The sequence below is a fragment of the Molothrus ater genome, chromosome 14 (genome assembly GCF_012460135.2).
Source record: "Molothrus ater isolate BHLD 08-10-18 breed brown headed cowbird chromosome 14, BPBGC_Mater_1.1, whole genome shotgun sequence".
In the NCBI taxonomy this organism is placed as follows: domain Eukaryota; kingdom Metazoa; phylum Chordata; class Aves; order Passeriformes; family Icteridae; genus Molothrus; species Molothrus ater.
Window position 1 is genome coordinate 1,759,684 of NC_050491.2, and position 15,026 is coordinate 1,774,709.

Below are 15,026 nucleotides of genomic sequence, written 5' to 3' on the forward strand. Positions count from 1 at the left end.
AGTTGGGCTAAGAACAATTTATTGCTCAGATAAACATCATTCTCAAAGGCCATGAGATTTAAAAGAGCAAACAGCCGGCCATGGCTCAAAGTAGTCACAAGTTCTTCGTTACAAGACAATATAGAACTTTCTGATCCAATGGGCAGTTGTCACAAAGTTTATTTTGCTTTTCTAACCTATCACCTTTACTCACTTCTGCTGCACTGCAGATACTTTTATCCAGTGGGCTACTACCACACATGCACACATATGCTTCTGTGGTAACATCTAAACTCTCAGCTTACTCTGTACAACTACACCCCTACACTACAAACCCTTCACCATCTTACCAATACAGTTTCTTACTTAAGGCATATTCTTACTTACAACTATAGAAACCTAAGTTTATCGTTTTTCTGCTTAATGTCTGTGTACTTTATTTTTACATCAATCCAAGCTTCTCCCAAGGCTGCAGATCAAACCCTTCAGTGTCTCTGAAAGTTTCTTTCTTTCCATTTCCCACACCCAGGCTGTGTTCTTCTCCTAGCCATGAAAGAAAGGTCACTGGAGGAAAAAAAAGTGTGCTTCACTTTCCCTGGACACAGAATGATTTGGGAGATCCAAGGAGAAAGCTCTTGGGGAAGGGTTTCCTGCTTACCCCCAGCAGTGGTGGTCAGTCTGCAAGGGGCAGGGGATAACACCAAAAGGACATACTTTTAACATAAGAAATTGTTTCTCTCCAGAACTTTTAACTAATGTCCTCCAGACCTGTGCCAACAGATCCTTGCAGTGAATCCTCCTGAGCAAACTAAAGGCTTCACCAGGAGTGCAATGGATCTGCTAAACAGGAGGGGCAACCAGCAGCAACTCCACGAGATACTCAAGTCTCTCTTTACCCTTTCATCACTTGTCCTCTCTCCTGCTCTGTCTTTAACGACCCCATCCAGTGGCTTTTACATCTTTAACCCATGAAATCCCATGGGACAGCTGGCAGGGGCGTGCCTGTCCTGGCAGAGAAGATGGCATTTCCCTGGAGCACCTGTCCTCAGCCAGCTGAGAGCCTGGCAGGCAGCAAAAGGATGCTCAGGGCTGGCCTTGCTGCTTATTAGCACTGAAATAACATGAAATTCTCTAATTTTAGTGGAACCAGTGCCAGGAGGTGTTTTTAATTGCTGCTGTTATTTAGGGATGGGGGTGTTTTGGGAGCTGAAGTGGGACCGACCCCTTCTCCCTGCCAAGCCTTTGTTCCTGGGCTCAGTGTGGAGCTCTTTGGTGGCTGCCTGGACCACCAGAGCTGCCTTCCCTTGGAGCCCCAGCTGTTGATGTTGGAGGCCTCTCAGGATGGTTGTTTTTATGACTGCAAAGGAAGTTTCCAGCATGCTCAGGCAGTGGGAGATGCCCCAGCATCCTTCCACCAGGCCCAAAGCTCTGTGTGTGGCAAAGCCTGGCCTATTTCCTACCCATGAACCCACGTGTGGGGTGGGCAGTGGAGAGGAGCCTGTCCTGCAGATGCTGCTCTATTCCAGGCTGGGAATTCCTCACTGACCTCCCTATGGACCAACCTTCTCCAGGTCACAGAGTTTAACTTTTGCAGACACAGTAAAGGCTCACAGAGACATCCTGAGAGACAATTCTGCTGAAATCATCTCTTCCTTTAAAACTGCTGACACACATTTTGCTATTCCATGATTTCCTACACTTGGTGTTGCCCATCCAGCTTCATTTGGGGGCATTTAGATCATAGTTGAGCATGTGAGAGGCACTGTTCATTCAGATAAAATAAACCACCTTTTTCCTGTGTGGAATGAATCCATCCCACAGCATTGGAGATGAGAATCAGTTCTGGTGGGGAAGGCTAACAGGAACAAATATCCAATCCAAGCAGTGATTCTAGACCTGCATTTCCCTTGCTGGGATGACTCTTTAGCCTGCCTAATGTGGGTGACAGGGTTTCTGAGGGTTCACAGGGACATGACAAGCCTTCATGGAACTTCCCAAACAGGTACAAGGATGGCAAACTGATCAAGGACAACCACACCTGCTATGAGCCAGATCCACTGAAATACAGACTGGGAATACGAGATGTGAGACCAAAACATGCTGGGAACTACACCATGGTCCTGAGCAACCCCAAATACGGCCTCTACAAGAACCTCACCATGCAGCTGGTGGTGACAGGTAAGGACTTGTGTGTCTAATTCCTTCTGCTGGGTCACTTATCCTATTTTGTGTGATCCTACTGTGCCAGTCAGCAGGAATGGGTGGCACTTCCCAGGGTTTAGCACTGCCCAGAGATCACCACCCCCCTCAGGAACCACTGAACCCCTCATTTCAGCTGCTCTGAGGAGTTGGTGTGACCCTGGGTCATGCAAGTCCCTTCCCCTGGGACACTGCACCTCCCACAGCACTGAGTGCTGGGACAGTGGCTCCACACAGGGAGGTGGAAATGCCTGAGAAGGCCACAAACATCACATTTTTATAGGAGCTTGGGAGCATATTGAGTAGAGAGGTCTTAGAACTGGGGGCAGAGTTTCCCAAGAGAAGAGCTGGAAGTTTTATCCCTTGAGATTTAAAAGCAGCTTGGGCAAAGCACTGGAGAACATCTGCTGAGACAGGAAGGGTCCCAGTGGGGCTGACGGAAGGAACTGGAGGAGCTGCCCTGGCTTTTATGTCTGTCCATCATCCTGCTCCAGATCCATTTTCTAAATCTGTCTTTTCTGTTCTGTCACTTCTCTGCTGGCAGCATTTGAGGGACAGGTTCTTTTTCAGGGGAATTTGGAGGAAACTGTGGTGTGTGCTGAAGCAGGTTCACTCGCCATAGAGGGAAAATAGATATTGGAATGCTATTTATTGGCCTCCCTGGGTGGATAATGCAGGGCAGAGCCACATTGTCTCTTTGCACATCCACTGCCTCTTTTAATCCATTGAATTTGGCAACAGAGATTGAATTATGAGGCCAAGTAGGAGTTCAACAAAAGTTAGCTCTGCTTTCCCTTTGTATTCTCCACTTGGGCAGTGAGTAGTTGCTGAGACAGGTTTGCTCTCTTTTCTGGAGTGAATTCTTCTCTCTTTACCCTCTTTACACCTAAAACTATTCTCAATTGTCCAATTTTTATATACTTATGTATTGTTGCTTCCAGCAGTTGTGTTTTTCTCATTTCACCTTTCAGAAAGGAATAATACCTGAAAAATAGAAAACTTGTCACTTAGGTACATCTGACCTATTAAAAATGTTAAATGAGATATGATAGCTTAAAAACCTGAAATAAGACATTAATTAATGCGTGATTTAGGAGGGGAGGGAGCCAAAAACATGCTCATGGTCAGGTCCTGCAGCTCAGCTGAGCAGGAGGAACGTGTTAAGCTGCATCATTTGTCCACTTGAGATTGTTTTTCCACACAATGGTTTTGCCTCTTCAGAGAACGGAAACGTTTAAAGGAAGAGAAATGAAGAATGATAATAAACTATCTTGTCAAGGTAAATATTGGTGTTTGCATGCACAAGGGAGCGTTTCCTCGAGGAGCTGCTGTTCCCCAAACAGGCAACCAAAAACAAACAGAGCCTTTTTCTGTCAGCAAGAGGCTATTTCAGGATCAAACCACTCCTGCACAAGCTTTTCATGTCCATGGTTTGTCCAAGCTTGGGGCATCCCACCCCTCACACAGTGCAGCTCATCCTCAGCCTTTCCAGGGGTCAGCCCAGCAAGGGCTTCATCAGCAATAATTATTTAATTGCAACCCCCCCATTTCTCAAAGTCCAGCAGCTGCAGGGGTGTCCCCAACTGTCCTGTGGTGATGCACAGGAAAACCACAGAGCAAGTGTCCCTTTTTTTGTGACAGGAAGTCAGGGAATGAGAGCAGAACAAGGAAAGACCTGCCTGGGGTGCCATGGGTGAACACTGAGGCTGCAGACAGGGAGGGTTTGCTTGGCTGCAGCAGGACTGGCACCCAGCAGCAGGGAATTCTGCCATCCCTGCAGCACCAGGGAATCCTGCCATCCCTGAAGCACCAGGGAATCCTGCCACCCCTGCCAGGCTCTCCCCTGCAGCACCACCCTGATGTGCTCTGTGTGAAGCACTCAGCCCAGGAGAGACTGGTTTCACTGAGATTCATGTGGGTAGAGCCCAAAAAGGGCAAAATGGGCTCTTGAAGCTGCTTCAAACTGCTCTTTCTCTTGTGCTTCCCATCAGAGGGCAGGGACAGCTTTTTCAGGAGCTGCTTTTTCAGATCTGGGATTTCCTTTCAAGTGCACTCTGAAGCTCCAAACTGAAAGCAGATTGGAATTTTTCCCTTAACTGTCCACAAATAACCTGGCACTTTATCTCCAGCCATCATGACTGATACCTGGGTATCACACCTGAATAGATTAAATTGCTTGGAGTTTCAGCAGACTCTGAAACAAGAGAAGGAGACCAAAACACACTTTGTAGCCCCTTTCTGCAGGGATTATCTGAAAGAAAGCACCTCTGAGCTGGAGGTGTGCTTAATGTCTCTGCTCAGAACCAGAGGCAGCCTGCAATTACTGAAGCTGGGATTTGAACACAGGGATTAGTGGAACTGATGGAAAAATCCTCTTGGGCTTCAAGTGGACACAGTGGGTGGAGTATCAGTTTTGCATGGTGTCTAAAAGGTGGAGCCTGCACCTGATAAACCTCCTGCTGAGTAACAGCCACCTACCCTGAGAGTGAAGAACAATTTCTGTTTGAATAACAGCATTGCTCCCCAAATCCAGGGCCAGCCTTTCACTTCAGAGGTGAAGCTAAGGAAGGGAGTGAGTTCTGATCCACCCTGTTGAAGAGAAGAGGGAAATTACCTAAGCAGACTTTGGTATGAGGAGAGAAATGCCATTTGAATGGTTTCTGTTGCTGCCTGGGGACACTGCAGTGCAGAAATGATCAGTAATCCACAGCCCCCTCTTCTGAGAGTCTCTCCACAACAATCCATCGTTAATGTGTCCCAGGTACTCAGCTGGCACTCAGTGTGCTGTGACAAAGCCATCAGCTGCATTTTTGGGCTGGGTGCAGAGGAAGCTTGAAGTTAAAATTGTTGTGAATTGTTTTGCACAAACAAAGTACAAACAGCAGCAGGGCTCGACCCTCAGATTGCTCTGTATGAATTTTGGCTGTGTGTTTTAGTCACTAATAATGGCAGCAGAGGAGAACCCTTTCAGCAGGATGAGAACAGGATCAGAAGAGCCCTGCCTGAGCCCTGTGGGCAGTGTCTCTCCTGACCTGCTCTGCTGCAGCTTTCCTTGGAGTCACCTCCTGGGTGTTTAACTGGGAGAAATCCCAGAGTTCTGCCCCACTGTGGGCACAGGGTGTTTCACTCCATGGGAATCAGTCAAACATTAGCAGCTATTTCCCCCAAGCTTGATTTGGTCACCAAACTGAGGAGTACCTACAGAGGGATCAAGTGGAGAGGGAGCAAAATGGGCAAATAACTCCAGAGCTGCAGGGTGGGAGCTGAGAGAAAAAGATCCAGCAAGGAACTGCCTGGCCTGGAGGAGAATCGTGCAGCTATTCCAAAAATGCCTCTGTAAGAAGGGCTTAGCTGTGCCTCTGGTCACCCCTGCTCCCTCTGCAGCTGGAATTTATTCTTGCAGGAGCACATATCTCCATGTGGAGTCACCTTGGCTCCTTGTAGGACTCAGGTCCCCAGGAGGTAGCTGATTGCATTTTCAAAACACTCCTTCTTTACATATTTACACATCAAACACTGTCCAAGAAGCGGTGGGTTGCTGTGGCTTTCTTTTGTTTGATTAAATTCTTACTGAGAAAAGCTTCAAGAAAATAATGTCCTGAAGAATTTGGAAGGGAGGGAGCAAGGAGAAGGAACAATCCTAGCAAACAGCTGGTGGCTGAAAATCTGAGCCAGCCAAGGAGGAGAAATGTGGGAGAAAAGAGTTATTCCAGGCTGGAGTGCAAAACAGTCTCAGAACAAAACATAAACAACGCCCTCAAATCTATTTCTGGGCAAGCAGACTGTGTTTCATCCTCAGCCTTGTCCAACTCCTTTGTGTCCTTCAGGGCTCCTGCTGAGCCCTTTTGGAGCAGCCAGCGGGCTCTGGCCACCACCTAGGGAGTGAGGAGAGTACTGAAGCACGAGTTAATTCAGAAATGGGATGAATAAGCTCCTTCACCACTTTGCCTTTCTTCTTTGTCCCAAAGTTGCTCTCCTGTGCTCCCTCAAGGCTCTTCCAGCAAATACTGCTTTGGGTTCCAGCTGCTCCAGCCAACTGAAGTTGCATTCCCTCCTAGAGCCCTTGATCCCCCAAGCTTGTGTTTTATCTGTAAGAAAAGCAGGATTAAGGGCTGGAAATAACCTCCACAGCAGGCAGCAGAAACTCAGGCTGCTGTGAATTCCCCCTCTCCAGGGAAGGACTGGAAGGAAAGGGGTGCAGGGGACTGGTCACACCTCGATTTGTTACCAGGCAGGAGCAGCTCCACAGCCCTGAACGATGCACATTGCCCTACTCTGTAGTCAGGCCAGCTCTTCATATTGTGGTTTAAAATTCAAAGGCGATTTTGTGCCTGACCTTCCTTGGCTTGTAGGGGATGAGTGGACATCAAAGGAGTCCCCAGTGATCTCCACAAAAGCCAGGAAATGTGTGATGGAGAACAAAGCCCCATCACCTCCCCCAGAGCCAGAGAAGGGAGAGGGGAAGAGCCTTGGGGATGAGGTGAATGCATCTGGGCTATGCCAGGGCAGAGGAAAATTACTTTTAGGGTGGGGGATCTCAGCTACAGCCAGTGCAGGACACAGGGGACATCCCACAGTCCCTTGTGTTGTGGAAGGGTCACTAACATCCCTGAGCTGAACACTGAGGAAGAATTTTGTTTGGATTTTAAATCCAGCTGATGTTCAGCTGAAGGACTGAGCCACAGCAATGCTGTCCCTTCCCCAGAGTCCTGCCAGGGCTGGGTTTCCTTTGTGGAGCACATCCAGCTCCTGCCCAGCTCCTCAGAGGATGAGCCACTCAGGAGAAGTCAAAACAGAAAATTGAATTTTCCACCTCCTGGGCCAACTGAGCTAAACTAGAAATCCCCAAATAAAACCCATCCAGCCACTGTTCCAAGATGTTTCCAAGTGCAAGGCTTTGCTTTTCTCCTGGGTTCTGGGAGCAGTGTCTGTATGGATGCAGGACACAGTGCTCCAGTCATGCTTCCAGCCTCAGCCATCAGGCACAGGCAGGAGAGAAACAACTTTATCTGGGGGATTTATGAAAGAAAAAGTACAAGGAGGCTGCAGCAGCCCTTTCCTGCACATTTAGGAACAAATCCTGAAGAGTTTTCTCCCTGATATCATCCAAACCCTGCACACTTGCAGCTCCCAGGAGAGCCCCTGATGAAGAAGTCAGATGAGCTATTTTCATTTTGCTGGAAGTGGCCAAAGCAATTTTAGGAAGAGGAAGGTGGGGGCCTGCTGGAGCTTGCCAGAAGGATCTGAAGCATTCAAGTCACATCTTTGCAGCAGCAATCTTGGTCTGACAGCTCCTAAAACCCACAGTGAGGGGGGAAATGGCAGCTGGGGCTTCCCATGCTGTCCCTCAGCCAACCTGCAGGTACATTAACTGATTTTTGGAAAGCAGGCAACGGGGACAGAGAGAAAAATCCTGGAAAACTGCCTGCTCTGCTTAAAATGAGCAGCTCTTCATTACCCATTTCCTTCTGAACTCTGTAAGAAATAAGATGGGGAGAGACAGATGAGAGAAGCCCCTTTTTTTGCCCCAGAGCTGCACTGGGGGTGAATGACAGCTCTGGGAGAGCACTGAAAAAGAGATTTCTTCCTGCACTGAGAAGAGAGAGATCCAGAAGTGACACAGGTCAGAAAAACCCACTCTAAGTACAGGTCACCAGCCACCCATTCCCCACTACCACTGGATTTCTGATATTATTTGTGTAATTCAGATGCCCCCTTCTTCCAGGAAGACCACAAACTTCCCTGAGTTGCTCCCTACCTTAGCTCTAGGCCAGACATTAACCTGAGACCTGATCTCAGTTGGCTGATCCTTCTCAGTCAATCCTGATTTTTCTTTTTAAGTGGCATTTTTGAAATGTCTGTAACTAAAGTCAGAATATGGATGCATTTTGTTGCCATACCTCTAGGTGCTATTTTATTTCAATTAATGTGGCACTGCAAACCAAGCTGCACTGCCATTTTAACACCAAAATTCCCTGGGGGGAAGGTCAAATTCCCTGTGATTTTTTCTTGTTATCTGTTCCTCCAGGATCCAAGGGCCTGCTTCTGTCCCAGCCCTGGCATTCCCAGCCCATTCCAGAGGGTCACAGGGGAGCAGCTGGAGATGAGGCAGGGGCACAATCCTGTCCCTAATTCTATTCCTGGCTGTGGTGTCTCACAGAGAGATTCTGGGCACAGTTTTCAGCTGTTTCCTCTCAGATACTGTGGGGACAGGGCTGTGCACCCACCTGAGAGCAGCTCTGGGTGCAGGGCATGGGGAAAACAACAAACCAGCAACTACAGCCCCAGAAAAACTCCCAGCCAAAATCAGCCAGGCTCAAACACAGTGCAGTGGTCAATCTGAAACTAAAGTTGTGTTTTCAGGTCATTTCACCCTTTCCTTTAAAAAAAAGGAAAGGAAAGAAATGTGAAATGAACGCAGACAATTTTGTCATTTTGGTTTTTACTTCAGGGGAAATTTCACCCTTTCTCAGTCCAAGCCTGCACTATCAAGTTCCCTCTACGACCTTACAGAATATTCACTTGTATTTCCATTAAGTACTGTGCAAACATCAGATAGAAGGCTCCCAAGTGCAAATATTTTTTGGGAAACAGAAAAGATAAATGGAAAACAAGTTGCAGCTCCATCAAGGGTTTTAATGAAGCCCCCTGTCCAGCAAAGTACCTAAGGTTGAGATTAATGCTTCACTGGCCTCTCTATGTTATTTTAATGATGTGCTTAATGTGAAAAGATTTTCTGAAGCAGTTTAAATGGTAGTGGGGAAGGTGCATAAACAGCAGTTCAGTCAGAGGGCAATGAAAGGGATGCAAAGTTTCTCTAGAAAATGCAGAGAAACTTTCTCTGTGCTGTCCTCTATATTTGGATGCTCCTTAGGGTGACAGGTGTAGAACCCCTCATGGCACCTGCAAGGAATTTAGGGAGAGCAGAGTCTTGCAGAAGGGTTCATGTCGTAATCCTTGTTCATATTATCTGCTCCTAATGCCACAAACTGGAGATAACAGCAGCGAGGAAGGTGAGATTTGCATAATGCTGATCAGTTGGAAACCTGCAGTAAGCAGAAGTGCTTTTTGATTGCATTTCCCAGTGCAGCAGCAGCCAAATCTTTAGTTATTCAGGTCATCTCTCACAGCAGCAATTGCACCTCTGCAAGGCCAGCTGGGGATACAATCACACTTGGAGCCAGAGAGGATGAAAAGCCATTTCTTTGGATACATTTAAAGGCATCTGCACAGCCCTCCTTCCCCACACAGCCAGGGACCAAAAGCTTTTAAGGTTTGTTTGGCTTCTGCTTGAGAGTGCTCAGCCTGGGGAGGACCATGGCCAAGGGCTGGGAGGGGCTGGGGCAGCAGGTCCAGGGAGCCAGGGTGGGATAGAGAGGGAAGGAAGGGATGGGAAAGAGCTGCTCTGGCAGTGCTGGCAGAGGGATTTGTACCCCCAGCCTGACCCACACTGGGCATGAGCAGGGGTAAGGGTTTGAGCATAGCCCCTGTGCTGCCCAGTGAGCAAATGTGAGAGACAGCAGCTCTGCCAGGTGCACCCTCAGGGATGCCAGGCTTTGGGCTCTAAGCCCCTCTGCAGGCTGAAGTGAGAGCCTGTCCACAGGGGACACTGAGCAGGTGCCAGCCCTGAGGAACCAGCCAGTCTGAGCCACTCCAAAAGGTCAGGCCCACCACAGAACCAGTTCTGTTCACAGCTGTTAGCACAGACTAGATCATGCTGTAGAATTCTGAAAATATGGGATGAGATTGGCAAGAATGCATGTACACCACAACAGGGATTTTAACATTCCTTTTATACACTCTACATTACTACAAACCTCCAGAAACAATGAAAAATTTAATTTAAAAACGTTTAAACTATTAAAATCAGGTTTCCATCACCTATGGAGGCAACTGCTGTAAATAGGATTTGGCCCAGCAAGGGGAAAGGCAAAGCTCAGCTGCCAGCAGGGCCATGGTCAGAGGTGAAATGGCCATGGCAGTGGGCAGGGGGTTGGAAAGGTTTCACCCCAGGAAATGTCCCCCACAGGAGGACCCCACTTTCACCCCCTAAACCCTCAATGCTCCAGGGCCAGCACCCTGCAGGGACAGGGGAGCCCTGGGGCATGGGGATCCTGCTCCCTGTCCTGTACAGGTGAGCAGGGGCATCTGCAGGGCTGTCACCATCCTGTACAGGTGGGTCACCTGCAGGGCCTGTCCCTGTCCTGTACAGGTGAGCAGGGTCACCTGAAGGGCCCTGTCCCTGTCACCATCCTGTACAGGTGAGCAGGGTCACCTGCAGGGCTGTCCCCATCCTGTACAGATGGGTCACCTGCAGGGCCCTGTCCCTGTCCCCATCCTGTACAGGTGAGCAGGGTCCCCTGCAGGGTCTGTCCCTGTCCCCATCCTGTACAGGTGAGCAGGGTCACCTGCAGGGTGACACCACCTCCACCACCCCCTCTGCAGGGGAAGGGCACAGACACTTGGAAAAGTTCTTCAGTCTCTGAATTTGTGCCCACAATCAGCCACCACCCCACCTGTGTTATGTGAAAGAACAGATGGGGAGGCGTTTCCCCTCACACTTCAAAAAATAATTGCTTGATCATAAATAATGATTATTTCAATTGATGAATCATTTGGAATCATTTTAGGTCTCAAGTCATATTTAATAGTGCTATAATTGTGGCATGAAGAATTCACTCCTCAGTCATGTATGTGCTTGTTAGAGTTGGAGTAAGTTTAGTTATTATTTCTTTTTTAGAAGGACAATTTAGATGACAGTCAACCAAGAAGATAGAAAGAAATGTCCTGATATTAAATGTCTGTGATCAGTCCTTGTCTCCCCATGCTCTTTAACACACACAAACATCAGTCCCCCTGCCCAAGTGTGTGAAGCTTTGCTTTTACAGCCCAAACAACAACACTTGAGTAACCTTTCACACACCACGTGTGTAACCTTTCACACTGAACTTGGAGTCTTTCTCCAAGTGCAATCACACTTGGGAGGTCAGGCCACACATGTCGAGCACAGGATTTGAGATGAAAGGAGAAATGTACAAGGTAATAAAAAATGTGCTTCCCCTCCTGGGAGAATTTACAGAATTATTTTGATGATCAGAAATAATTTATTGATGGGAAATGAGATGCTAGGTAAGGAAATTCACTGTTGGTCCCAATAGTTTGTCCTGTGAGTTGCTCAGGAATCTCCAAGCATGTGGAATCCTATGGCTCAGCTCAAGGAGAGCCACACCAAGCAGGGGCCAGCATTTGGGTTTCTCAGGGGAAATGTTAATCAGGACCTCCTGAAGGTCCTTTAAACAGCCAGTGTTTTATGACAGGATGGGATATGAGTGAACCTACTCCAGTCAATGCTTCCATGGGGTGGAGAAGGAAATACTGATGTGTTTTCAGGCACTGGTGAGGTCAGAAGATCTTTCAGAGCTTGACCACGAGAAATGCCAAGCGAGAGTCCCAACAAGACACAGGATTCAGCCTGGTCAGTCCTCTCCTAAAAGGGCTGGAAGGCAAAAAAAAAATTTTAAAAAAAGAGGGAAAGGGCTCAAGATTGATGAGGTGGGCAATAGCTCATATTTACATATCTGGGGCCCTTCTGACAGCAGAAAAAATAAGTTAGCCCAAAAAATAGAAATCTAATCTCCATTCACTTCCCAGCTTGTCAAAAGGCCTCGGTGCAGAGCAGCCCCTCTTGGCTGCACAGGGGTGTCCCACAGAGGGACCCCACCAATAAATCTGTTTGATTTCCTGTTATGAGAAGCAGACAAAGAGATATGGCCAGGGATGGGCAGAGCTGTCTGCACAAGGGAAGAGCCTGTGCTTTCACCCCAGACTCCAAGCCACCCTGTGTGAGGTTAGTGAAAGTTCAGTTCACTCTGGGGCTTTTTTCCCGTTCTTTCTCCTTTCCGTGCCTTCCCGTGGGAGCTGCAAGGAGACAGGACAAAGCAGTTCTTTCCTGCTGGCAACGAGCAGCCCTGAAAGTGTCACAAAAAGTTTGCTCTTGAGAGATTTCCAGTCTGAGGGTGTGATCCTGTGGCCCCTCCAGATGTGAGTAATGCTGTGACATTTTTAATGGCATTCACCGTGCTTGGTGAGAATTTCTTGGCATTTCTCTCCAAGTGTTTTCCCCACACCACTCTTTCCTCACTCTCCTCTCCCCTCCATCCAGTGCACATTACACACACACACACAGAAAAGGAAAGATTCCAGGTGAAAAAGATGGTTTTTGCCAAAGCCCTAAGGACCTGGTGACTTTCAAGCAGCTACTTGAAAAGGTTCTTCTCAGGAAGGGACATCACCCCTCCAATTCCATTTTGCCCACAGTCCAGGACTGATCCTGATCCTGCAGCCAAGATGTGACTAAGAGATGTTCCATGGCATGAATTCTCCAGAATTTCAGCAGGTCCTCAACAACACTTGAAAGGGATTAGGATGAATGTGGTAGCATTGCAATGTGTTTTGTGAAATACCACAACCAACACCCTTGTTTCTGTGAAGGAATATTTTCAGAACTGCTGGGAATTCCCCAGAACATCAGGAGCCTCGCTGGATCATCACTTCTCCCAGCAAAATGTTTCAAAGCCTTTTATGGATGTAAATTTGCTCATTTGAATTTTGTGGGGTTTTTTGTCTTTAGAGAGACCCAAGATCTATGAAAAGGAAACAGATTTTCATAAGGTTGTGAAGGTGGAATTGAGAAGCAAACATGAAATCCAGTGCACAGCAAGTGGGAATCCTGAGCCAAGGATTGAGTGGAAGTGGCAGCCCTGCAGCCTCACAGACACCCTGTAAGTGACTTCCCTGTGGATGAACATGTTCCTGAATTATTGGCTATTTCCAGTCTGGTTTTCTTTCCACTCCATCCAAATTATCTGAGCTAAAATCACAAGCAGAGTGAAGATCTCCAGGGTTCTGAGCCCAGCTGGCATCTGGTTGTGTTTGTGCACCTTGTGTATTACCTGAATTGTGTTAAATAAGTTTAAAGTGACTAAAGATCATTGAATTTTCCTTTACCTTGACCAGCCCCTCTGACTTTCCTTAGCCCTGTTGAATGCTGTGAATATTTGACAAAGGAAAACCAGCAGAACGTGTGGGCAGAGCTAACACACCTTTTTCCCTGCAAGAGCTTTTTCCAGACAAACCTGCTGAAGGCTTGGCTTCCTTAAATCCATATGGGATTCATGGCACTTCCCAAGGGCTGTCTTCACTCTGCACTCTGGGCTCAGCCTCCTGTGGTGAGAGGGAATTGGGTCTTACTGGGGACCCTTCTGTGCTGCAGGCTGAGGTGTGAACACGCAGCAAAGTCACTGGGTCAAAGCTGCCAGAGAGGAAGGAGGCCAGGGAAAACCAGGATGCTTTGGAGATTTGCCTATGGAGACATTTCCTTTGCTCCTGCAGCTCCCTGAGCAGAGGGGTCTGCAGAGAGAGGCCTGGGCTGATGCCCATTGCTTCCCTGGTAGCCCCTGGGCACGTGCAGGAGCCAGGTCCTGCACAATTCTGACCACTTCAGCTCCTCTCTGCAGTGAGAGGGATGAAATCAGGTTTTCCACCCATTATAAAAATGAAGACAGATCTAGAAAGCAAGGGAGAAAATTACTGGATAGTGGATTGCTTATTTTCTCACTCATTTGTTGCTGTGAATGGCAAGCCATGAGACAGGAAAATCAGAGAGAATCCTTCCCCAGGTGTTCTGTACAGCACAGGGATGGTGGGTGGGTGATGCAGCCTCAGCTTGGGAGTGCCCCAGGGAGGCATCCCCAGTGACTCTGCTCCTGGGGGAGTCACCTCAGGGATCTCATGGCTTTGTGGCACTGCAGGGCAGCAGGGGGCACAGGGCTCTTCTTGGGAGGAGTTCAATGAGACCAGGGTGGAAACACCACATGGAAACAGGTTCTGCATCCTCTAGGAAAACCACAGAGGTGACCTGAAATCTTTTCCAGACCTCTCTGTCTAGGAGGAGAGAATTGGCCACGAGTGCTGAATTCAGCCAGATCCAAACCAGTGACCTGGTGGCAAAGGACCTCACATAACCCTTGTTGCAGCTTTCTGGCTCTCTGATCTTATCAATTTAAATACAATTGCAGAGTGGCTCTACCTCTGCTGGCCCCAGGGGCAGCCTTATCTTGCTGCAGCAGAAGCTGGAGGAGGATTCCTGTGGGAAATGACACAGCCCCCATTTCCTTCTGTTGTCTGACTTCCTCTCTCTCTCTCTTTCTCTCCCCCCACTCTGCCTCAGCAGTGCCCTTTGAATCCCTGAGCACCAGCATTGTTCCTCAGAGCTGGGATGTGATTTTACTTCCTCTGAGCTTTTCCCCTTCATCCTCAGGACAGGATTGTGCCTTGCAGGAAGTCCCTCAAGATCTTCTAATTAGGCCCCTCTGAGAGCCTCAAACCCTCCCCTGGCCCAGGGTGTTGCCCCTGTGCTTTGTGTGGCTTTGGCAAGGGCATGGCTGATTTATGGAGGGATTTTCTGCAGCATCAGCCCTTGATCAGTGCCTGTAAAAGTCCATTTTACCTCCTGAGACCCCGTGGTGGGCTCAAAGCCTTTGCATTTCTAGGAATGAGAAGAGCTATGTCTCTGCTTAGTCTTACCAAGCTGAGGAAGATGGGAAAATGTTTAGCCCTGGATGGTGCAGCTGGGCCTTCCCACATGAGATGTTCCACACTCTGCTCCTTGCCCATCTTCCAAAATGAAGATTGAAAAGTGTCTTCTGTGGAATGTGCAGCATTAAAGGGGCCTTCTTTATTTATTTATAAAGTATTTATCCATTCTACTCCCTCAGCCCACACTTCCTGTTGGAAGCTGAGCACAGCAGACACTCAGCAACATCCACCTCCCCACAGTTTGGAGTGAC

The 15,026-nt window shown here is 48.1% G+C and overlaps 1 protein-coding gene across 1 annotated transcript in view; it reads left to right on the forward strand.

Annotated features, from left to right (window-relative positions):
- Positions 1-15,026, forward strand: part of LOC118698642 (vascular endothelial growth factor receptor kdr-like) — a 129,718-nt gene that overhangs the window by 58,914 nt on the left and 55,778 nt on the right. Inside the window, exons 9-10 of the mRNA XM_036402101.2 lie at positions 1,982-2,157; positions 12,809-12,959. Of these exons, the coding sequence (XP_036257994.1) occupies positions 1,982-2,157; positions 12,809-12,959 (327 nt within the window). The remainder of the gene's footprint in view (positions 1-1,981; positions 2,158-12,808; positions 12,960-15,026) is intronic.